The sequence below is a fragment of the Amblyomma americanum genome, chromosome 1, assembly GCF_052857255.1.
Source record: "Amblyomma americanum isolate KBUSLIRL-KWMA chromosome 1, ASM5285725v1, whole genome shotgun sequence".
Taxonomy (NCBI): domain Eukaryota; kingdom Metazoa; phylum Arthropoda; class Arachnida; order Ixodida; family Ixodidae; genus Amblyomma; species Amblyomma americanum.
In genome coordinates, this window is record NC_135497.1 from 535,765,324 (window position 1) to 535,788,551 (window position 23,228).

Below are 23,228 nucleotides of genomic sequence, written 5' to 3' on the forward strand. Positions count from 1 at the left end.
GATCAGGTGTTTCATTACCCGGTCAGTGGACAATTTCATCAAAGACACCAGCAGCCTGTCAAACCACGAGTTCTGAAACACTCCCAAATAACTTTTCTTGACCTCGATATGCATTGACTCAAGATGGTTGTTAGTAGTCAATCCGGTGTCCTGCCTGTAGAAAAGAGCCCACTGTTCTGGGCGCATAGCATATACTATCTCAAAGTACTAAACAAACTTAACGCACTCAACAAACCCCTTTAAAGTACGGAACTCTGAGAGCTCCTTGTGAAAGTCCTCTTCGCTTCTGCTGGTCCACAATGCATTCAACTTCTGCACAACTTCTCGGCTTTGGCTGTCAGTTACCTTGGTCATGTTGCACTTCCAGTTCCGTCTGACGTGCCACACACACAACAGGCGTTTCACAGGGTTCCCCATGACCCTCGCCCATGCATTTGCATATGCTGGTGCATCATCTGACATGAATGCACCACAGCTAACTCGTTTGCCAAGCCTGTCCCTGATAGCTGCAAAAAATCTTACCATGACATCCTCAGACACACTAAGAGAGGAGGAAGGCACACGGAATGCCTGACCCATCATTTCCTATCACCATCACAGTTGTAAGTTGGTGCTTATAGCGATTTGTGCCATGAGTTGAATCAACACACACTGCTCTTTGACTATGTTTTAGCAGCATGTCTTCTTGGGTAGTGTTCATCACTGCCATCACAAGCTCACCAATGCCTTCTTCTGTCAGTTTGTCTGCCTCTGATACAACAAAGCACCTTGATCCTGTAGCTCGACGATCCACTTCTGTGTACTGACATAGTCATCACGATCTTTCTCCACTTCACTGCCAATATTAAACTTCATCTTTATGTTTTGAACCTCTGATGAGGTCAAAAGGTGAAGCCTGTCCAGTGGAGCTCTGGCAGGCAAACGTGCATCTGAAAGAATAACCCTACGAGGGACCTGCAGCTTCAGCTTGCATGCAATGTCTTTCTGGTCAGCAGTTGACAAGGGCTGGCCCCGTAGCTCTTTCTCATGGCCGTAGTGTTCAGCTTGATAGTCTACTACCACATTTCCATTTTTTTCAATGACATCCATTGTCGCCAAGCAGTTTCTCTCACATTTCACACTACCATGAACCTTTGATTGGCGCTTACCTCTTCCTGTCTTTACATATAACCCTGAGCGATGACGAACCGGATATTTCTTTGTCCCTCCAGATGCCAGATGTTTTGTACCCCCTGACAGAAAAAAGTGGACAAGCTCAGTCTTTTCCTCATGATCCTTCCAGCTTTCAAAATCTGCAAGAAAGGAACAGGCATCAATATGAGTTAAGCTACAGCAAGCTATCCCCAGAACTGCAAGTAAATTACTGCAAATTGATTGCAGCATTGTTACCTCCTGGCACTGAATGATGCTTCATTTTGTTTTCATATGCATGCACTCCTTATTCTGGAAGGCTTATTCTCAGCTGACACATATCCCAAATAATGCAGACAAGTTTTTCTTGTTGCCATATTTATTTCCAGCCACCTGAATGTGCTCCCATACTTATCTCGGTTCATTTCGCAACTGTTTAACGATATAAGTCATGTGTATGCACACCTTATAACATGCCACAGCGTAAAACAGAAAGTGTGCGTAATCTGTCCCGAACTGCTACACAAAAAGGGTGAAGTGCTTCAAAAAGCTGTTGTGCCCCGAACCAACATTAATTCGATAGAGGCGAAATTCTAGAGGCTCGTGTGCTGTGTAATGTCAGTGCACATGAAAGAATCGCTGGTGGTCGAAATTTCCAGAGCCTTTCACTACGGCGTATCTGATAGCCTCAGACGCTTCGGGACGTTAAACCCCATAAACTAAACTAAACTTATAAGCGGGCTATTTCATTACGGTAATGTTTCGATTCTGGTTCATTGCAGACAGAAGGCTTGCATGCACTGGCATCAAAAAACGAAATAAGGTGCCTGAAGTTACGGAACACGGAATGACATGACTGCTGCTACAGTTCTGTTAAAACACAGCACTTCAGCATTGAAATTCCATCCTTAACAGACCCTGCATTCCTTTCTGGAGCTACCCCTGGCATCAAATTTTTCCATCATGTTTTAATCGCAATAACACCTGTAGAAACTAGTGAAATTTGAAGGTTATCGCACCTGTTTTTCCTAACACAAACCAATAAATTTTTCCTGTCATGATGGGCACTTGGTGCGCAACAAAAGTGATTACAGGATATAGAAAAATTGCAGTGCATACTTAGGCTCCGCCTTAAGAGTGTGACGCAATAGCTTTAATGTGTACCATATGTGCGTAATTCATCATTCTTGACTTCACATTCATCCGTGGACTTCATACCACACCTGGCACAGTGGTGCAGCAGTTAAGCGATGTGCCACTGACCTGCGATGGCAGGTGCTGTCACAGGTGAGGTGGCGGGCCTTGTGCATCGGTGGGGGTTGCCCTTCCTGAGCAACTTCTCACAATCAATAATTTACCCGCCACAGACGCGAGATTTTCTGATGAACGGGAGCATTAACACTGTTGCATTAAAAGCTTAGGCTAGCTACGTTCATATCGTGGTTCCAACCTTCTTTCGAATAAAAATATCGTGTTAGGTCGGTTAATCCAAGCTGATAAAGCCTAAACAGATCACCTTCAAATCGCAGTAGGCTGTACATATAATAGCACAGCACTTACTGTCGGGGCCAAAATTGCCCAGGACACGCGATTGTTATCAAAAGCATATAGCTTTGTTATCAGCCAGTGGTTGGAAATCACGCTTGTGGAGACGAAACTAGGCCTTGGATTGTATAATGTGTGTTAGTGAAATAAGGCAAACAATAGCACACTTCACACCTATAAGCCGAAATCATCAGTCGCGCGTCCTGAAAAATTTTGTCCTCAACAGTACAACAGTATATTGGTGAGTAGTTTTTTTAAGCACTTCGCATGTAAAGCAGTAAGGCTTGTTTTAATTAGTTTACGTTAGGTTACAGAACTCAAGTGGCAGTTGTTCTTCCTGGACCTAACTCCAAGAGCAGCTAATTCTGTTCAAAATGCCTAGCTCCACCCAGGCGGAACAATAGTTCTGCCCATATGTACTAGCGCATAGCATCACAAAACATCCAAATGTAGAGAAAGTTTCCGAGATGCGTTATTTCAACTTGTGTGGCTTCCCTATAGGTGGTATTCACATGATGTCATCCGCAAGGGGCACTAGCGGCCGGCGCGGCATTTGCCATGTTGGTGGTCACACGCGCAGCAGCCGCAGCGTTTACCTCGCTTTTGATGTGTGAAATGTGAATGTATTTAGCGTCTCGCCGTAGATCATCCTTGTCCGCCCCATAACAATGGGTGACTTAGTGGATACGCCGTGAACTGTGCCAAGCAGAAAAGAGCGGGCACACTGAAAAAGGTTACACTTCATGAAAACGTCGACCCGTAGGAATGTGCAGGCGGCGGCATGGTGTGTGACGTACTACAGGACTGCTGTCGTGCGTTAAATTCACCGATAATGAGGCCCGCCTTGTGCACGGCGTAAGTTTGCCGACATGCCAAGGAATTAAAGCATGCAAATCTATGAGACGGTGAAATTGCTTCACATGTGGGCGAGCCGAAGATCTGTGCTGAGGGTGCCGACGGTCGAAGTGCCGTTTTTGGAGAGGTGAGTAGTTAAACGTGTTTGTTCGTTTAGCTAGCCTAACTTGTCATATCTGTCTGCTGAAAGTGACATGTTACTACTGAATGTAGCGGAATTTCTGCACATCGCGCTGCTGCGAACCGTCCTATAGATTCCAGGTCTTGTGCACTGGAAGCAACGCTACGTTTCTACAATCAAACCTGCAAAACATTCTCGCTATGTCTGCAATTCGTGCTGCGAGTGCATGATAGTATTTGCTCGACCATTTTGTCGCGTAAATAAAGATAAAGCAGCTATGACGCAATTTGCCTTTCTGCTGAAACAATGAGGCTTCAGCAGTTCGTGGACTACAGCCGCTGGCAATATGAGTTTCGGCAGCATCTTTTTTGGAATATGGGTGATTAAACATGTGCTGTGTTAGCCACGATGTGTCCTGCACGAGTAGCTGACTGTTATGGACTGATATTAAAAGCTGCAAGTCGTGTACGTTCTTGCGTGCAATGCAGCCGGCCACTTTTGCTGTCGAGTCGCGGCAGGCAGCTCGGTAAAATCACGGTACAGAATTCTGCTGCAAACTTTATGCACAATAAGCGTTCCGCAAAAAAAAGTGGACGTTGACGCATTGAACAACGTGCAAAGATGTTACGGATCACTAACAATTCAGGCCGGTTACCTCACGGCGTACCGTGACACTGCGCGAGCAGGCGTGAAACGACCACAAGCATGGCGCGTTTGCCGCGGCGACGCACGCGCCGTCTGGTAGTGCGGCCTCAGTGAATACCTCCTATACTGCAACCCCATGACAGAAAACGGTGCCTGCACAATATGGAGATCTCGTTTATACTTCACCTGTTAAGGAAGAGAACTCAAGCCTGAAGCGCCTCGGCACAAACCCGTGGACCTGTTCGTGGTGCCGCAAGAGGCCACCACGGTGGGGAAACGCAACATTACAGCAAACATCACATTCAAACAAAGCACTACAATTGGGAACCAACGAGTCGGCGACATCAGGGTGCTGTTTTCGCATGTGCCGCCTCCATGCACTTTAAAATGTGAACGCAGCATTGCACACCGGACACAGATACTTCTCTTGTTCAGCGGAGCCCGCAGCAAGGCATTCCGCGCTGCTTGAACTTGGTTTTCCATCTTGGCGATGGAAACAGCAGCCGGGTAAGAGAGAATCTGCTCACGGAGATCGTTCGGTGAACAGCTACGATCAATGGCGATGAGCCAAGGCGTTCACAAGGCAATTGAGCATGGCACGTGGTAAACGCATTTACCGCCGCGCCGACGGTAAATTTAATTGAACTATAGTCTAAAAAATAACTAAATGTTGAAATAAGGTTGAAATAAGGTTTAAATGTTTATAATTAGGCACGATTGTGGAAGCTTATTATTAAGCAAAACACAACAGGCACAAAAAAATAGCGACGGCTAGAAATATCCCCGACCGAGCCGAACCTAGGTATTCTTCACCAGCCGTGGGGAAAGATGGCGGAGCCTCGCGGGTTCAGCTCAGGTTTTAATACGCTCCCTATGGGACTACGTGCGCCAACTTTCGTTAACGTTTTGGCCTTTGAGGGCGCTCTGTTGACATGTTCGTCTGTTATGATCATCATCATCGTTCTCTTTCGACAAATGATTTCTCTTCTCTCACTGCCTCCCTCTGCATTTTTCCTGTCTTATTATTTTTAAACCTAGTAATGAACAATGCAAATATGACATTTCTTCAAATCCTAGCGGTGAATATTTCGTTTGCGCGCATGCCAGGCGTGAGACTTTCTGGCATCTTTGTTAGGCAATGGATGAATGATGAATACTGACAACGTAGACAAATGACAGAACTATTACATCCTTGAAGTAAAAAAGCCGGCGCCATCTTGCTCAACAGGTTATTTGTAGCGCCAAGTCGCCCGTAGCTGCCGTTCCCTAGCGGCAAAAGGCATGAACTAGAAGGTGCGCGTTGGAGCAGTGCCAAATTTTTAGGTCGTTAGTTCAGTAGATCTTGGTTGAGAGCGGCGCCCATCGAGGCACCCTAGGTGTTAGCTCTTTGCGCGCGCCACCGCCGCTCAACTTCAGTGTATTGACGTCGTTTTGACGTCATAATAAAGGTAACTCTTGTCGGCTCTGTCTACCAATCAACGAGCTCTGCGTGGCTAACCCGCTACCCCTAAACGACGCACATACCACTTTCGCGTGCTGTATGTGCGGGGAGTTCGTGTCAGGTTGTGAGACGGTGGTGGTTCTGTGGTGCGCGTGCAAATCAGGTTCGATTGATCCAGTTCGAAAGGTAGCGGAAAGTGTCTGCCTTGCCTCATCACCAGTGGTTAAGCAAACTGTGAGTTGAACATCTTGTTTTGAGTGTCATTTGAATAGCGTTCGTTTGTGGCATGCGCTATCACGCTTCGTGCCATGTGACAGTTCGCCGCACGAGCTTTTCATGTTCTGTTTTGCGTGTACGCGTCGCGTGTCCCTTCGTCAAGTAGCAGTGTGCACAAAGGCACGGCTTTGTTCTCTTGCGCAAGGCTGAGAGTACGTTCTATTTAGATTCTTGTTGGTTAGTATTCACCTATTGAAAGCTTCGCGTTGAACATGCTCATCGTGTCTCTGATGTGTTTCAGGTGATATCGAACCAGCCCCGCTTGTCATGTCTCGGACGGTCGACCCAGCTCCAGTGCAGTTCGAAGAGCGAATCTGGATTGAGGAGGAATACGTTCCCCCACCGCCACAGCAGGCCTATGAAGCTCCGCGCTTTGGTGGCCGAAGCAACCGCTCTGGAGGTGGCGATAGGCGAGACAGGTAGTTTCTTTGTGGCGAATTTGGTACCTCATGCTTGCTTACGGTCGCGGATGCACTAAACTTAGCTTAGTTAAACACGTCATGTTTTCCAGAAACATTCGCAGTTCGAGTGTGCTTACTCATTCAGTGTTCAGTGTTATGCCTTCACGCGCTTGCAACGCCTGTATTTCGTCAAGTACCGAATGTGCCGTGTTACTCATTTTTTACATGTTGCGTATCACACCGTTATAATTCAGTGAAAGTAGTTTACTTCGACAAAGCGCAGATTTCCAACGCTGTATGGTCGCCCTTTGTTTTGTCCTAATGCAATGCCACATGACCTGTGCAACTGACCCGCAGTTCCATTGTCACATGTGAACGCGACCGTAATTTTGTCGTGCTAGTTTGCAAATGATCAGTGCAAGGCACTCGCTCATCAATGCTAATGTCTTTCCTAGGGATTGGCTTTTATGCTTTGTTTTCGTGAAATAATTGACCAACTTGCGTGTCAGATTTTCCTGCTACAATGTAGTAGTTTGATGTTGCTGAGGCGTGGTGTGGTTGTAAAGTAGCCATGAAGGAGAAAAGTGGGACTGGCAACATGTGCACAGTCTGCCTTTTTTCTGTTTATCTTGTTCAGGCTTTTTGTCAGTAATGTTGCGGTAAATTATTTTTTTGACTTTGACGCATGTCATCAGTGGCCAATATTAGTTTTGTTAGTGTAGTAAGTTGGGCAAGCTTTGATGACAGTGTAATTAATGTAACAACCTGAGAGGCCTAGCTTCTCACACGGAGCACTAACCAGGCGCTGTGGCCACCTGGTTTGTGTTCCTTGTGTGTGGCTGAGTATCTTGTGCAGTAATGTTAAGCAGTATTAGCTGTTCGTTGAGTGAGTACATGTAAAATACTCTGTTATTTGAGTTTTTTGCACAACAAATCTGCTGGGATAATTCATTGGCAGGGGTTTGGAAATTAATGTGCCCCCCGTTGCTAAGAGACAGGGGAGGAATGAATAACGGCTTTTATTCTTTTCTATTTTCTTCTTGTTCCGTACTTAGAGTACCTAGCAGGGGCCGTGGCCGATTTGCCTCAGAAGGCCGTGGTTAGCGGTCGGAGGGTGAAGCAAATTGAAGGAATGGGACCGATGCAAATGCAAATACGGAGGTGATGGTCGTGCCGCCCAAAGATATTGGCAATATTATTGGTGAGTTCATGCTGCTAATGTCAATGTTGAGCAGATTTTCAGCATTACACTTCGGTGTGGTTGTCGAGCATAATTGTCTGTTTCTTTTGGCCAAAGGCATGCTAACAAAGAGATGAAGATTTTCAAAGATATTTTTTCGCAGTTTTGCTCTTGCTATCAACAATCCCTTTCCGTATTTTGGTAGCGCTCATCAATACCTTCAAGGATGCATTTCCAACTAGCCCCAGTTGTAGCTCTTTTGACAATTATGAATATGCAGAATTCAGCAAAAAGTAGCAGTTGCACTAAAGAAGGGTTTTTCTATGACTTTGGTTTTATATGCATTGTTTTCACCACAGAAAGACAAAGCAGAGCGGTAAGGGATCAAACACTGGCACTCACTTTCAACTGGCTTCATTTTGTTTCAACTGACAAACGTCATTTTACCTCAGGGATGGCTTAGTGGATTGTGCATCTGTCTTGCATGTGGGAAGTGGGGTGTTCAATTCCCAGTGCTGTCGGGTACCCACCGGCGATACAGTGGGTACAAGTTTTTTCCTGGCCTTTCACTCCGCTTCATTGGCGTGAAATGCTTAGGAAATGGGTCTTCGACCCCACGTTGAGTGGACAAAAACATCTTGTGCCATGGCGCTCTTTGGCTACAGATGCCCTTGCGCCATGAAAAGTCATCATCGTCACAAACATCCTCTTAAATATTGCCACCTATTCTGATCACAGAACCTGTGCGTTACAACTCAGTGCTTCAAAACTAGTGTAAAACCAAAAGGCAAAGAACATGCGAAGGGAGAAAAAAAATGACTGTCAATTTAGCATGGTTAGGTCAAATGAGAGTCAGCCTGCTCTCCATAGCATGGGGACAAATGACTGTTGCCTTCACTTTCCTGCCTATAGCCTCTGCTGCATTGCCATTAAAAGATATTCATGGGTATACTGTGAAATCGCAGGTGACTGGCAAGTGCCTTCGTGAAAATAGATTATCATGACAACCTGTCGACGCCATGAGGTGGATGGCCTCCTTTGAGGGGTGTTTGCTGCTGCCTTTTCTACTTGCATCCTACTATAATCAACTACAGCTTCTCAAATGACTGTTCTGAACTGATTAGTATAGAAGAATGGGTAAATAAATGGCTTGTTAGCATGTCTATGAAAGAAGCAAGCAATTTTGCTGGCTCTGGCAGTGGCATGTCCTTTCTTCTAGTTTGTTAAATTTTGTCTTGTCTATAATGAGCACTTGTGTTTTCTCGCTAGTAAAAGATAAAAAAGTAACAAATATTTTCTCCTGCCTTCCTTGACATCAAGAAGTTATTGGCTTAATTCCACTATTTTCTGAGCTAATTCATCTAGAAATGTAAACAATGACTACAAATTGTTGCCAGTAGAGCTGGATCACAATAACCGAGTGTCTAGCAGAGAGGGGAATGTGTGTGGCGTTTGCTCGAGGTGAACACTCTGTTGCATCTGACTACAGGCAAAGGTGGCTCCAAGATAAGGCAGCTTCAGGATTCTAGCGGTGCACGCATCAGGGTCTTGAGGGACGAAGGTGATGGCAGCTACAATAGCTTCTATGAAGCCAAAATAGCATTTTCGAGGCCTGATGAAGCCCGTCACAAGGCACAGCAGCTCATCAAGGAGCTCATCTATCCACCAGAAACATGAAGTATGTAGCAGTGCTCTTTTTCTCACTTTACTAAGTTTAAAAATGAGTTTCAGTGACAGTAAGATGAGTACCAGTTGTATCACCAGTGGTTGATTTGACAAGGGGGTATCTTTGCCTTGAAGCGAGAAATTTCTGTTGGGAAGAACATGTGAAATCCCATTTTTTGACTCTGAATGCTTGACATGCAATGTGAAAATAGGGCTGACCCCTCTGAGATTCAGCCATAAATGGGCCCCGTAGTGGCAAGACAACTGTCATTGGCAGGATGTGGGAGAGTTTGGCTGGGGAAATTCTGGTTTGCAGTTTTGAGGCGGCTGTTGACACCTTGCTCAAACAGAGAGGCTGCACGGCTAGCAAGCACTGTGTGATCCTTCTCATTTGCTTGCGCCTTGTTCCATTTAATTTTTTACAAGCACGAGTCTCTTTCTAGACCATTTGAGGTGACTGCATATCAATGGTTCATCTTTTAAACCACCTAAAAGAATTGGGAGCACAAGAAATGTTTACATGACCCGCCGACTGTATGATCATGTGTGTAGTTGTCGAGAGTTTCCGGTCCCTTTGCATGGGTTGCCAAGACCACTCACCCTTGCTTTGTGTCTGGGGGAAGCCGTGTATTTAAAATTTAGCACGTTTTTTTATGCATGTGTTATGCTCCCGTTCTGTAGACTTGTGCCATGCATCGATTTTCTACTGGACATGTGTGGGTCGCCATATTTGCCAATGTTTTGTGGATTTTGGGCGATGTGAAAACTTTGTGCTGGGTCTGGATCTTAGTGACGAAGTGTGCTGCTAGTCATTTAATCGAGACTGCTGGTTTATGCTGCTCGGCAGTCTTCTGGGGCTCATTCCCCTTCGGGCTATAGCTCCTGCGCAAATAATAATATGTTTATCACTGTTAAAATTCATCACCACCAGAAATTAATTAGGGCTAGTTTGCACCTTGTTCAGTTGGAGAACCTCATGCTACATCTCTTACTTAGTAGTTCTGCCTGGAGGTCAGATCAGGCCTTGAGTCATCTTAATGAGCTGGTTGCTTATATTGTGCTACCTTACACCTCTGTGCAGTATTGACTTATTAATTTATTTACCCTCAGGAATGAAGCATTATGTAGGGCGGTGGGTGAAGAACAAACATTAGGGCATCGCGTAAAAGAAGGGAAAAGATGGCAACTCCTGATCATGCCGCTTTTGCTAAGGCATTTTTTAATCACGCATTATCATAGACTGGTACATTGCCAAAGGGAAGGCGATTCGAGTCCTGGGGTGTTTGTAGCAAAAGAGAATGATTGCTAGTTAGTATTCTTCACGAATGGTGGTGTCGTTGGATTTGAACTGCTGGTGCAGTGATAACACCTTTTCTTTAATTTTAAGTCTGAAAACTTGGCTATATTTGGTGGGTTTTTTTAGGAGAGCATTTCCAAGCAGTGGGCACGCTTGTTTCATCTAGCGGGAATTCAGGGAAATGCAAGTTATTGCAGCTGTTAGTTTTTTTCAGTTTCTTGCCACATTTGTTTTCAGTCGGCAAAGCTATATAAAACTAAAATATCATGGCGGGATCCGCCTTTAAGATCATCAAGATGCACTGAAAAGAGTTGTGGTGTGTAGATACGTATTAACTTCAATTTCGGACCCTTTATCTATAAGATGGACTCTGTTCTTTGCTTGTTTTAAGGTGTCCAAACATTTCGGGAACACCACAAGTTTTAACAAATTACTTTTTAATCCATTTTTATTGCTAGCGTGCGTAGTGGACAGAACTTTTGAAGCACACCGTACATACCGATTTGCCTTCTATGTGCTCTTCTCTGCAGCGGAAGTTTGTATTTATTCTTTTTTGCATCAGTGAAAGTCAGTTTTCATGAAGAAATGTTTGCATATGACATCATGCATGGAGGTACAGCCCCGTCGAAAGGTTTGCTCGCAAGGCCTGCAGCGTGCCTTGTAATGCATTATCACTGGCCGTAATCTCTTGTAAGGAGACAGGCTTCGCGTCCTCAGTCCTCCCAAGCTTTGGACTTCTAGATGTGGTAGCAAGCCATCCTAAACAGCTTGGAAGCAAATCCCTTGGGCTGTGTACTTTTATGAGGGCTGTACCAGTAAGTGTGCCTTAATTTTAGACATTAGATACAAACACATCAGAAATAAATTATTGTTTTAATATGCTAGTGTTATTTAGTTTTGTGTTTGAATTTTTATTTACACCAGTTTGTAGCTTCTGCTGGTGAGGCATTAGGTGCTGCTGCCATCTATGTTTTAAAGTTGCTTCTGAACAAAGCTGGTAAATTGCACCACTGAATGTGTGGTCAATTATTCTCATGTTAGCTATTTTTTTCACTGTGGTGCGTAAAGACTCTTGCTCTGCAGCATGCTACAGCAAGAGAGGCAGACTCGAGCGAGGACCAACCAAGACCTTTAATTGACTGGGAGAGGTTGATAGCCAAGAGCGACAAAGAGCGGGAAATGCACTCGGCAGGTGAGTGCAGCTTCTTTGGAGCTGCTGTTTCCTTCTTTTTCGGAAAAAATGGAGGCCTTCTTGCTTGCAAGTTTGCAGCTTTTTCCTTCGAATCTTACGAACTGAAAAGAACTTTGGGCTGTTGTCGGTGAATACCTATTTTTGAAAAAGTAGAATTTTTTTATCTTAGAATGGAATTTTTCTTGAGATACATCTCGAGGGATGTGGCAGTATCTCAGGCTCATCAGAAATTCGCAGTGCACTAACGTCTTGCTGGGCTTTCCTTATTGGAAACTTGATTTAAAGGCTGGAAGATCTTCAAAACTTTTTCAAACTATATATTGAGTGTGTTTGCATGTTTGTAGAAAAGCTGAAACCTTTGTTGATTAGTAAAACTTGGTGCTGGGCTAGTTGGTTAAGCATTTCTTTGAAACAGGTCAGCACTAAAAAAAGAAACGCATGGCGAGAGAACGACGACACGACAGAGATGAGCACTACGCGAGCTTCTTTAAAAGGAACCAGCTAACACGTTGCTGCCATGAGCCACTTTCGCTGATGATTGTTCTGAAGGGTATTTCAGGTTTGTGAGTCTTAGCCGTGAAGAAGACGTTCAGGCAGTTGCCTCTGCATTTATTAATATCATTAGCTAAAGAAACCAGCTTGAGGTCTTTGCAAAAATTCATGAATTTCGTTTTAACACGTACGTCGCTTTTCCTCAAACGTGTAAAGTTCTTTTCCAAAGCTTGCAGCGCCTTTTCTTTGTAGGCTTCTTGTTTCATGACGATGAATCCCCAATATTTGTCAGCTAGTAGTAAAAAGATTTGTTTTTCCTTGAAATAATTAACAGTTTCATCTAGAACACGGCATGCACGACGGTTAGCACCCCCTCAGGCACACCTCGTGAGGAAGTCAACACCCTCAAGCAGACACCTCTCACTGTCTTCACCATTCACTTTTTGGGTAATGTTCCTATTAGTGGCGAGCAGGTCGTGTGGAGGCACATGAGGGTCAAGGACATATTTTGGCCCTTTTCTTAGAACTTCCTCAAATTTCTCAGGAATGGAGACGTCCCCAACCAATAGCACAGGTTTCCTGAATACGCTCTGGCGTCTTTCACCATTCCTGAGAAGGTGTTTAAGAATAACGGACCAATTCACCTCAATCATTTGGCCGGCTTGAGACTTGAGGGAGTGGTACAATACGTGTAGCAAGCCATTCCGGCTATTGGCTACAGCATGCCACGCGTAGCCAGTCCTGGAACAGTCTGATTTGACACGAGACCTCAGCTCTGAGAATCTTGCACAGCCTTTTAACGTGGCCCTAGGAAGGCGCTGACCTGTTTCAAAGAAATGCTTTGTTTATTATGTTACACATTCTGTTTTTACCTCCTTGCAGCTTTTGCGCCCGTCATCAAGAATCTCTATTCTGAAGATCCAAACATTGCTTGTATGTCTCGAGCACAAGTGGAAGCGTTCCGGTGAGTTCATGTTAGCAAGGCTGAAACTTAATTTCTCTGTGTGTGTGTGCTGGACCTTTGTTCTTCTCTCTCATTACTGAACTCGCATGAGAATTAGAGCAAGAAATGAGAATAGCACAGTACCTAAAATTCTCACACATGGCATATTTGAACTTGGTAGAACCTCTTGTTATGACAGCGTTCAGAGTCTGCTATTGAAAGGGTAACATGCTGAGCCTGACTCAGTTTTTCACTGTTCTGAAGAAAAGGATGAAAAGGAGTGTAGCAGATGACAGTAGTAAGTAAAATGAGGTTAGCTCTGTGTTTGTTGACTGCCTTGGAAGGCTGTAATACTGTAGAACCCTCTGCTAGGGTTCCCGGGTGCTGCATTTTCCTGGCTGCTACATTTTCGTGAGCCAGTACCGTCCGAGCTCTCATACAAATCCATGCAATAGAAACTGTGCTGTTACGTCGCAACTCTGCCAACTTTTCTTCATGCTGTGTCGCGAATGTCATTCATGATGGGGGTTCGCTCCGTGCCGACATTCTGAGAGTAAAAATTTGGCGCGTGCGGAATGGTGACGGAGCCAAAGAGAACTCTAGACTGCATCAGCACATGGCAGCCACCGTGCTCATCAGCTTGAGGCATGTTGCACCTACGCCAATGCCGAGCACACTTGCGGGAGGCGTGGATCTTGTTGCAGCCTTGGGTGCAGTTCCATCACTGCTGATGTGTGAGCACAAATGACCGAAGGCATGTAAACGAAACTACGCTGCTGTAGCAAACGCCGCTTTGGCAGGGCTGTACGGGGTGCAGATGCGTGGGCTGACCCCAAAGTGTGTTAGTCATCTGTGTTTTTCCTGTCGTCTGTACCTTAAAAATGCAGTTCCTAGGTTCGAGTAGACAAGGACTGTGTAGGACTAAAGCAACTGCCGTGAAAACAGCGTGGTGTGCATATGTGCGCATACTTCGCCTTATCAGTGCGCCCTCCCTCTTTGCTGCTGCGTCCTCTCTACCAACTGCTGCTCCGGCCAACTTAGAAATAACAGTGTGTTTAAGTCATTCTGCGTATGTGAATGATCTCCAGACCTACAAGGCCCTGCAGATAAAAAGTTAGTTTTGATAATCTCATCACATTCCTCAGAATTGCCTCACTCCGGTACAAATAAGTTTCTGAAAATAACAAAGTACAAGTATTTAAAACGATCAATAAGGAGGAAACCGTTACTGAGACTGGGTTTTGACTCCAAATGATGATGTCACTTGTGAAGAATATTGGCTGGAAGAAAGTGGTTTGAGCTGTGTAAAAGGCCTGGCAAAAATATTGAACACTGATGGCGTAACCTACTTCATGCGCAAGCATGAAGTGAAATTGAAGCCTGTAGAATGCAGCAGGCATGTTCTCAGTTTCCTTGTTTTCTTACTTCTTAATTTTGACTGCTTTTTAAATGCCGCCTGGAGTTTCTTGCAGCATCTACATCACGCTGTTTCGCTTCAATCGAAATAATCTGTGGATTAAATATTTTAGCCGGTTGTATAGCATTGTTAAGCATGGAATATTGTGCGAAAGCATTTTTTTTAATCCGGACACCACTCCCACATACCTCAAAGTACGATTAAGGTGTACATTCAACTACAGTTGCCGACCGAATTTTCGGACTCGAAGGAACCCGAAAAATGGTCCGAATAATCGAAGTCCAAAAAAATCTGTGAAGTACAAAAAAATCACTTTATTGAGACGAAATCGACTTAAAAATGTCGCTGATTTTACCTTGCAGCCAATTTCTCTTGCTGGCGACGATTTGCACCTGTATTTGCGCCAAGGTTGTGCTTTCACTGTACACGCTACACAGCAAGGTCACCGCATTTAGTTGGAATACTTCCCACGGTTTGACGGACCCTGCAGGGCCATGTTGTCCACAAACCGAGTGTGCACCACACCGCTCGTTGAACATACGCAAAGATAGGGCACTTTTCTTTCAAAGCGGCGGAACCGCTGGACGCAATCACAAAACGGCGAACAGATGTAACTTCGTGAAGACTGAGCGCCACTCGGTCAACGCGGTCAGAAAAACCGAAGTGATGAAACGGCAAATGGCGAACGTATGAGACCTGCCGCGGTGGCTCAGTGGTTAGGACGCTCGGCTACTGATCCGTAATACCCGGGTCGGAACCCAGCCGTGGTGGCCGCGTTTCGATCGAGGCGAAACGCAGAGGCGCCCGTGTGCTGTGGGATGTCAGTGCACATTAAAGATCCCCAGGTGGTGTAAATTATTCGGAAGCCCACCATTCTGGCACCTCTTCCTTTATTCTCTCAGTCCCTTCTTTATCCCTTCCCACCGAGATGTGAGATGGGTCCTGCACAATTTCCTTCCCCAACAACCAATTTTCAACGCATGGGACAAGCGATAACTGCCCGCGACAAAAGCAAGTTGGCGGCGATGACAATCTGGCTGCCACCTCGAAGTGTCGGAGATCGCAGGGACCTATACTGGCAACGATGAGTTACCGAAAGTGTGTGAAGCCAACCCAACTGCAGCATAAATCCACCTCAATCCAAGATAGCGCCTTTTGTGCCGGTGAAAAGCCGATAAGATCACCGATTTTTGTCCGCAGGCGACTGAAATTAGTCCGAAAAATCGGACTTTCGGACTTTTTAAGTCCGATATATCCGTCGCGAATATGTATGCGCTTCTATGGGGTGACTGATGGTGCCTCATCGAGGTCGGAAATATCCTACAAGTCCGAATTATTGGAGTCGAAATTACTCATCGGCTACTGTACATTACTCATTGCAAGTATAACCAAAGAACAGCTGCAAGCTATTGCCCAAGTGCCACGTTTCTGCAGCAGTGTTGTCAATGCCAACGTGATTCGCTTTAGGGTCTCTTACCTGTCAATGCATGCAGCTGTATCTCTGTCACTACTGCCATATAGCTCAAAGCGCGAATGAGGTGTCCACTGACTAAGGGAGCCAGTTATGCACGTTTCATTTCCTTTTGCTACTGTCTCAGAGTCGTCACGTCTATCTGTGAATTTTGCGGGGAAGGAGGCTAGTAGAGCTTTTTGTGCATGGATTGAAGTTTATGAAGATGATGTGCAATACACAGTGCGAAAGTGTGGCAGTTTAACATGAGGCGTGATCAGTTGCGGTGATAGCATAGAACCCTTATGCAGTGGCCAGCAAAGCTGATCTGTTCACGCCGCCGGGGGTTCGAAACCCAGTTGCGGCAACCATTAATTTTGCAAGTATCTGAGAGGCTTCAGACGAATATCACTTTTTCTGGATTACTAGTGAAGTAATGCTTTCGCACTAAAGAATCTAACCAATCCCTCTTTTATACCATCCTTTGTAGAAAGCATGGCTTTGTAAGCTGCTTTTAGTCTCGCGGTGTGCCAAGAACGACGAAGGCAAGCCGCCAATAGATAGCGTTGATTTCAATGAACAGTGGCTAAGGATCAACCAACTTCTTGTCTTTTTCCTGATGCATGCTTGTTTCTTTTATAACTTCATAGTAAGTAAGTAGCTAGCTGAACAGGACACTCCGCAGTTGCAGTAAAACCTCGTTAATTAGAAGTCATTGGGACCGCGAGAAATGTGAATTAAGCGGGTTTTCGAATCACACCAAGGAACATGACTCAGGCAAAAAAATTTGTTGCAGGAACGCGCTACCTTTATTCTCCACATTTTGAATTACTGAAAGTAATCAGGGATGCTGGTTTGCCGCATCCGGTAGTTTGCGGCTCCAAAGGTCTTTATCTCGAGCTGGTCAACTAGGTGAAACATTTCAGAACTTCCACCGTGGCACTCAACAGAAACTGCGGATAACATTCAGCGATCCTATAACTTCACCGAGAGCAGGTGCTTTGTGAGGCTCATCGTCGCTATCGTCGCTGTCATCATGCATGTTCGCAACAGCCGTAATTTCACTCTCAAAGTCCGAGTAGCCTGTGTGCTCATTACTCTCAAAGTTCAGATACTCAGCGAAGCCGACTTCGTTGGACTCACACTCCTCTGCGCAGAGTGCTTTGATGCGGTCGCAATGCTCTGCTCCTTCTTCATCAAGCATACATGGGTAGTCTGCATCGGCATCAACAGTGCTTTGACTGGAAAACCTGTGGGTTCAAAACACTGCCTGATCAATGTGGGCTCCACTTGTTTCCAAGCGTGCACCATGAGGCATATGGCTCCGAGGAGGTAGATGGAGTACTCCTTGCCATTGTCATAGCAAACGAGCATGCGCTTGAGCAGGTGGTGCTGAGAAATCCTCCTCGTGTGGTGCTTGATGCCTTGGTCCATCGGCTGTGAGATCAAAGTGGTGTTCGAAGGTAAAAAATACCATTCTGATGGCCTGGAGATTTGGGATGTCACCATGTTCCGGCTAGTTGTCGATGACAAATAGGACATTACTGCCTGTGGCCGCGAACGTGTGGTCAAGTTGCCGCACGTACTCCTAGAATATTGCTCCTGTCAGCCAGGCTTTCTTATTGTGCCTGTAGACGAGTTCATCCTTTGGCAACAGCCGCACATTTTTGAAGCAGCGAGGCTTCCCCGTCTTCCCGACAACCAGTAGCGGCAGCTTGTGTTTACCGCACATGTTCGCACCAGACAGCACAGTAATCCTGTCCTTGGCCTATTTTCTACCCTCGATTGCCGCGTTCTTCACTGTGAATGTTTTTGTTGGCAGCATCTTATAAAAAAGCACAGCCTCGTCAAGGTTCTAAACGTCGTCTGCACCGTACTCGCTAAGCAGAGGCGCCAAAGTGTGCTTTTTCCAATCCCCAACAATGCTCTCGTTAGCGCTGCCGCTCTCACCACAGACGGTCAGAAATGTCAGATTATTAGGTTCTTTAAAACGGCAAAGCCATCCGTTACTGCAGTTGAATTCTTTGTGCCTAAGTTATAGAGCTAGGTCGTTGGCCTTCTTCTGTAGTTGTGTTCCATTAACGGGAAGGTCGGCTGCGTTTGCTTTCTGCAGCCAGCGAAGCAGAGCAGATTCCACATCTTGATAAGTGGGAGCCCGCACTCGTGACTGCTTCGAAGAATGTCTTGCCGTAGGCATCTAGTATCTTCGACTTGTTGCGCAATATTGTGGAGAACGTCGAAAGGGGCACGCCATGCCTTTTAGCCAACTCAGTCTTGGAACAAGCATTCTTGCCTTTTTTTTTTGGATCAAGCAGAAATTCTGTTCCAGCGTTAAAGTCTTGTACTTCGGCATTTCGTTCGGCATTTCGGTATGGTCACAAAGCTAGCACTTCTTTACAGCCCAAAAATAACAACGGCACTGTAGCCATCCCCTAACCGCCGCGCACAACACAAAGAAATGGCATAGGCGAGACCTGCATGGCAGTGGTGGCGGCGTACTGCTTGCAGCGTCGGAGGCATGGGGGAAGAGCGGTCGTGGTACGAAACACGTGCTCCTGCTGACGCTCTGCGAAGAGAGAATGAAGCACGCCGTGGGATGGAGTTGGGGCGAGATCACGTGATAAAAACTGGTATGCCCGCCGCGTTGCAGTGAAGCACGTCTTCTCTGCAAGCGAGCGTTTCGGCGGTCCGCGGGGTGCACTGTGGACCGATTTTTGTGCCGAGAGTGCTCCGGCTGAGGCGCTTCACCTATAAATCATCGCCATCGCTATGTAGCTTTGCCTCATGGCTCCATAGGGCCATCGTTTCACCGGTTCTGCGGCGAAACATGGATCAGGCATTGCCGCATAGCAACCCAAATTTTCGAATTAACCGGGCTGGCGCAGGCCGCCTGTTTGAATTATCTGGCCAAATTTACATTGGACAATACGGGACTGCAGAAAACCTTCGAATTATCCGGGATGAAGGTTTTACTGTATGTTTATAGTTTTTACTGTTGTTTTCTCACTATAGTCTGTTGCAACTCAAGAACGAAGCGACTGTTTCCCGTCAAAGGATTCCCTTCTAGACAGTGGCGTTGGCCAATTCGCATGACCCTGCTAGCGTGACAATGCAAGGAGGGGACTACAGTAAAAGCTTGTTAATTCGAACTCGGTTAATTCGAACTAATGCGCGGGTCCTGGCACAGCCCTGTGTATTTCAGTAGGGGAAAACTGATAATTCGAACAAGTCGGCATCCGCTACGGTTAATTCGAACTTGGAGCCACTGGCTGACACCGCTCCTCGTAGATAGAAGATGACCCATAAGGAGTCAAACACGCTCCAAATTTATCAGAGATGTAAAACAATGGAAAAGAAGTAAAGCCGAGTGCATGAGGCTCACAGAGCCGCGTTCCGGCGCATGCCATAGAAGGTTTTCGCTGCCGGAGCACTTGCCCGTGCCGCTGATGCTTCAGTGCATCCAGGGTTTCCAGGGTTTCGTTGTGCCGTGGTTGCTGGGTCGCGATCACATGGTGCAAACAATGTAGTATGGCAGTTCGGGCTATGACGGCTTTTGTTGGTGCCGCGAGTGCGAGCTACGTAAAGAGCAGCGTGGAGACGTTGGAACCCTTGAGTTACGCCAGTATAATTGAGGCTGCATGCTCCCAGCAGACGTCGCAGGGCTCAAGTGCGGTGAGAACAGCTGACAGTAATGAGCCCGACGGCAGTGACAAGACTGTGCCACCGCCAAGTGCACATGAAGTAGCATCGGCACTCAATGTTGCAGCAGGCCACTTCTCTGTCAATGAGAACTTTGATGTTGCGCAGGAGCTTTGGGCAGGCTTCAGATGATGCTGATGGAGTCTTGGCAGAAGAAACACAAGCAAATGCACTTCGCCGATTAGTTTTAATTTTGGCAACCCTTCCCCGTAAATAAGCATGTTTTGGAGCATAAATAGTGTCCTATATTCCAGCACTAAAGCTAGCTGCTCACACAAATGCATTCCAGTACTTGTTTTTGGCGCATACCTGGCTGATAAATTTATTTCATTTGCCACTAGGACTGGATGAATTAAATTCTCAGAATATACCTGCCACAACTGCGTAGTAGCGCCTAGCTTGCGATAATGAGTAAATGTGACTCAAGCGCCCATTCAATAATTCGAACTTCGCTTAATTCGAACAAATTTCCGGTCCCCGTCAAGTTCGAAATTCCGAGATTTTACTGTATACCCTTTAGTCTGCCACTCCCTGCATTGTCTGAATTGTCACTCTAACAGGGCTGTGGGGATCTGTCGACACCGTTGGCTAGAAAGAGGTCCTTTAGGGAAAAGCCACTTCATTCTTGAGTTGTATCCGACTACTGTCGAACCCGCATATTTCAAGTTGGCTATATCGAACACAAAGATTTTCTCCTTGAAAATACTATGTGAAAGTATAGGACAGTTGTGTAGTATATCTAACTCCAGTTTTGCCTGCCATTAAATAATTCGAATGCTGTGCCGAGCCCCTGGGAGCTGCGCTTTCCTTAAAGACACTCGCATCTCCGTTTCCACAATGCGCGGCACAGGGGTGAGCAGCGACGTTTGTAAGCCATGCCTCCTCGGGAAAGAGGGAAAACCTGTTGTTAGTGAGGGCAGCGCCTCCTCACTGGTGGCGGAGACGAGACAACTGAAAAAAGAGCCAGGCATGGCCTCCTCGATAGAGTGCGCGCGCTCCGCCGGAGCCAATCGCGGAGGCTACGATCCAGGCGAATGTTGTGCCCGCAGCGCCTCACGATCAGCGCAACTGGCACCAACGGCGCATTTCCGCTGAATTTTCTCCCTCCTTCATTTCCTTTTGTGCCTCCTCGACTGGTGCCAGTTGACTCCATCGGCCAGTGTGGGGCTGTCGCATTTTTCTTGTGCGTGTCTTTGCTTCAAGTGTTTAACACGCCAATTGCATCATGTGTGACTGCTGTCACATAGTGAGCTATGGTATCTACTGACGTAAAACAGAGAAAGAATCTGGACTTCCCAACAAAGCTTGAGGTGATCCGGCACGTCGAGAATGGCGAAAAGAAGTGCTCCGCGGCACATGCGTTCTGCAATACACAGAGCACTCTGTATGCTATTAATAAACAAGCAGGACATCACGCTCAAAGCAAGTGAGCAAAGTTTCTTGAGAGCATGTCGTGTGCACCCTGCTGCTTTCGACAAAGTTGAGAAGGCACTGTATGTGTGGTCTCTCGGAAGCCCAAGCGAAAAACATCTTTGTGGTTGGCTCTATGTTAATGGAGAAGGTCAAATGGTTTTCCACGGCGCTTGGCGAAGAGAACTTTTGTGGTGGCACTGGTGGCTGCAACGGTTTAAAAATTGCCACGGCATTGTGGGAAAAGCTTATTTAGGCAAAAGTGGGGCTGCCAGCAGACAGGAGATGCAGCAGTGGCTTTCAGAGGAGTGGCTGATGATCGCTGCAAAGTTTTCGCCTGCCAAAGTCTTCAATGCAGACGAGACTGGTCTCTTTTGGCAAATGTTGCCGAATAAGACACTCGATCTTCGTGGGAGCTCACGTCACAGTGGGAAAATGAGCTAGTGCATGTAACATTTCTGCTTGCAGCAAACGGGTGGTTCGCGTCCGTTTGTTATCGGAAAGAGCTTGTCACCACGCTGCTTCAAAAATTGCAAGCAGCTTGCCGTCCACTGCGGCTGTAATAGAAAGCCTGTATGACACTGCAACTTTTTGTTGAATGGCTGCAGGCTCAGGACGCCGAGTTGGGCAGGTCGGGCCCCTGAGTAGGCCTTCTGTTAGACAAGTTAGACAACTGCTCAGCCCATCAAACAATTTTCAAGCTGCACAACATTGAACTCAAGTTTCTCCCGCCGAACACCACAGCGTGACTGCAGCCCATGGACCAGGGTATCATAAAGGCTTTCAAGGAAGGCTACAGGAGGCGACTTGTTGAGCGGCTCCTTATGAACATCTGCATGGGAACTGATCTCAAAATGGACTTGCTCGGCGCCATCCAGATGATTACCAGCTTTTGGAACGTCATAAAACAGGCCACGGTAGCCAACTGTTTTGGCAAGGCAGGTCTTGGAAGTGGCTGGAGATGAATGGCTTGAAGCTTTGGATCACTATGATGAATGCGTGGGGGATGCGTTTCCTGACTAGTCTCATTTTCCTGTCGTCGTCCCGTCGGAGATTACAACTTAGGACTTCATCAATGCTGACAGCGAAGTTCAGACTCTAGGTGAGCTCGCTGATGAGGACATTGTAGCTGGAATAGCTGGCACCCAAGAAGGCGATTCCAGCAACAAAGAGGACAACTGTGTTTCACAGAGATGCGCCCATGCATGGCCGCTGAACTGGCATCAGCGTTCAGCCTCATTCGACGTTGTTGTGGCGAATTGGAAGGTACTGGAGCTATCACACCTGGAAAGCCTCGAGAAGATCGAGACTCGTGTTTTCAACTTCATTAATCACCGAAAAAAGCATTCCAAAATTAGCCATTTTTTTTCTGTCAAATAAGTGCTTTCGCGCTGCGTGCCCGGACTTCGCAGTTCACGACTCTTGCGATCGGTCAGCCACAATTTGTCATGATCTCGAGTGCTGGTTAAGCCTCTATCTTTATATCGAACTATTTTCCGATCCCCTTAGAATTCGATATATTTGGGTTTGACTGTATAATGAATGCTTTGTTATCTTGGTGAGCTTTGTTTATTTTCATTATAAATCAATTTTTTTTACCCTCATATGCAGGCACGCTCCGGTTCTTTGATTCCAGTCGCCATCTGTCGGTGCGCGCGGTCCGATGGACTGCGGATCACATGGGCGCCGCACGTAGAACGCGCTTTTGTGGCCGTGTTCTTTTCTTGCGTTCTTGATGCGCTTAATCACCTAACATATGTGGGTGTGTGCTGTACATCACTGCTCACATTCTCCCTCTACCAGACCATACTACGGTTGCCTGGTAGAGAGGTGGTTGTAAGTCAACTCAAAACTAAGCCGAACCCCCAATATCACATTTCTGAAAAAACAAACAAAAAACTTGCTTGGCGTTTAATAATATAATGCGATAGCATTATTCTGCGGCCACAGTTTATCGGCTGCTGCACGCGGGCATGCCCGTGGGCACATTTCAAAACGAAAATGTATTAGTCACTGGATCTCATGTCCACACTTGCGCCATCGTCTTCACTAGTGCTGCCGTCGTGAT

General features: G+C 46.3%; 1 protein-coding gene across 1 annotated transcript in view; it reads left to right on the forward strand.

The window, feature by feature from the left end:
- The first annotated feature begins 2,399 nt into the window (after positions 1-2,399).
- The window catches only part of LOC144129216 (putative ATP-dependent RNA helicase DDX43), a 57,328-nt gene continuing 36,499 nt past the window's right edge, over positions 2,400-23,228 (forward strand). Inside the window, 6 exon segments of the mRNA XM_077663202.1 lie at positions 2,400-2,418; positions 6,256-6,433; positions 7,546-7,616; positions 9,085-9,285; positions 11,651-11,749; positions 13,124-13,205. Coding sequence (XP_077519328.1) covers positions 2,400-2,418; positions 6,256-6,433; positions 7,546-7,616; positions 9,085-9,285; positions 11,651-11,749; positions 13,124-13,205 — 650 coding nt within the window.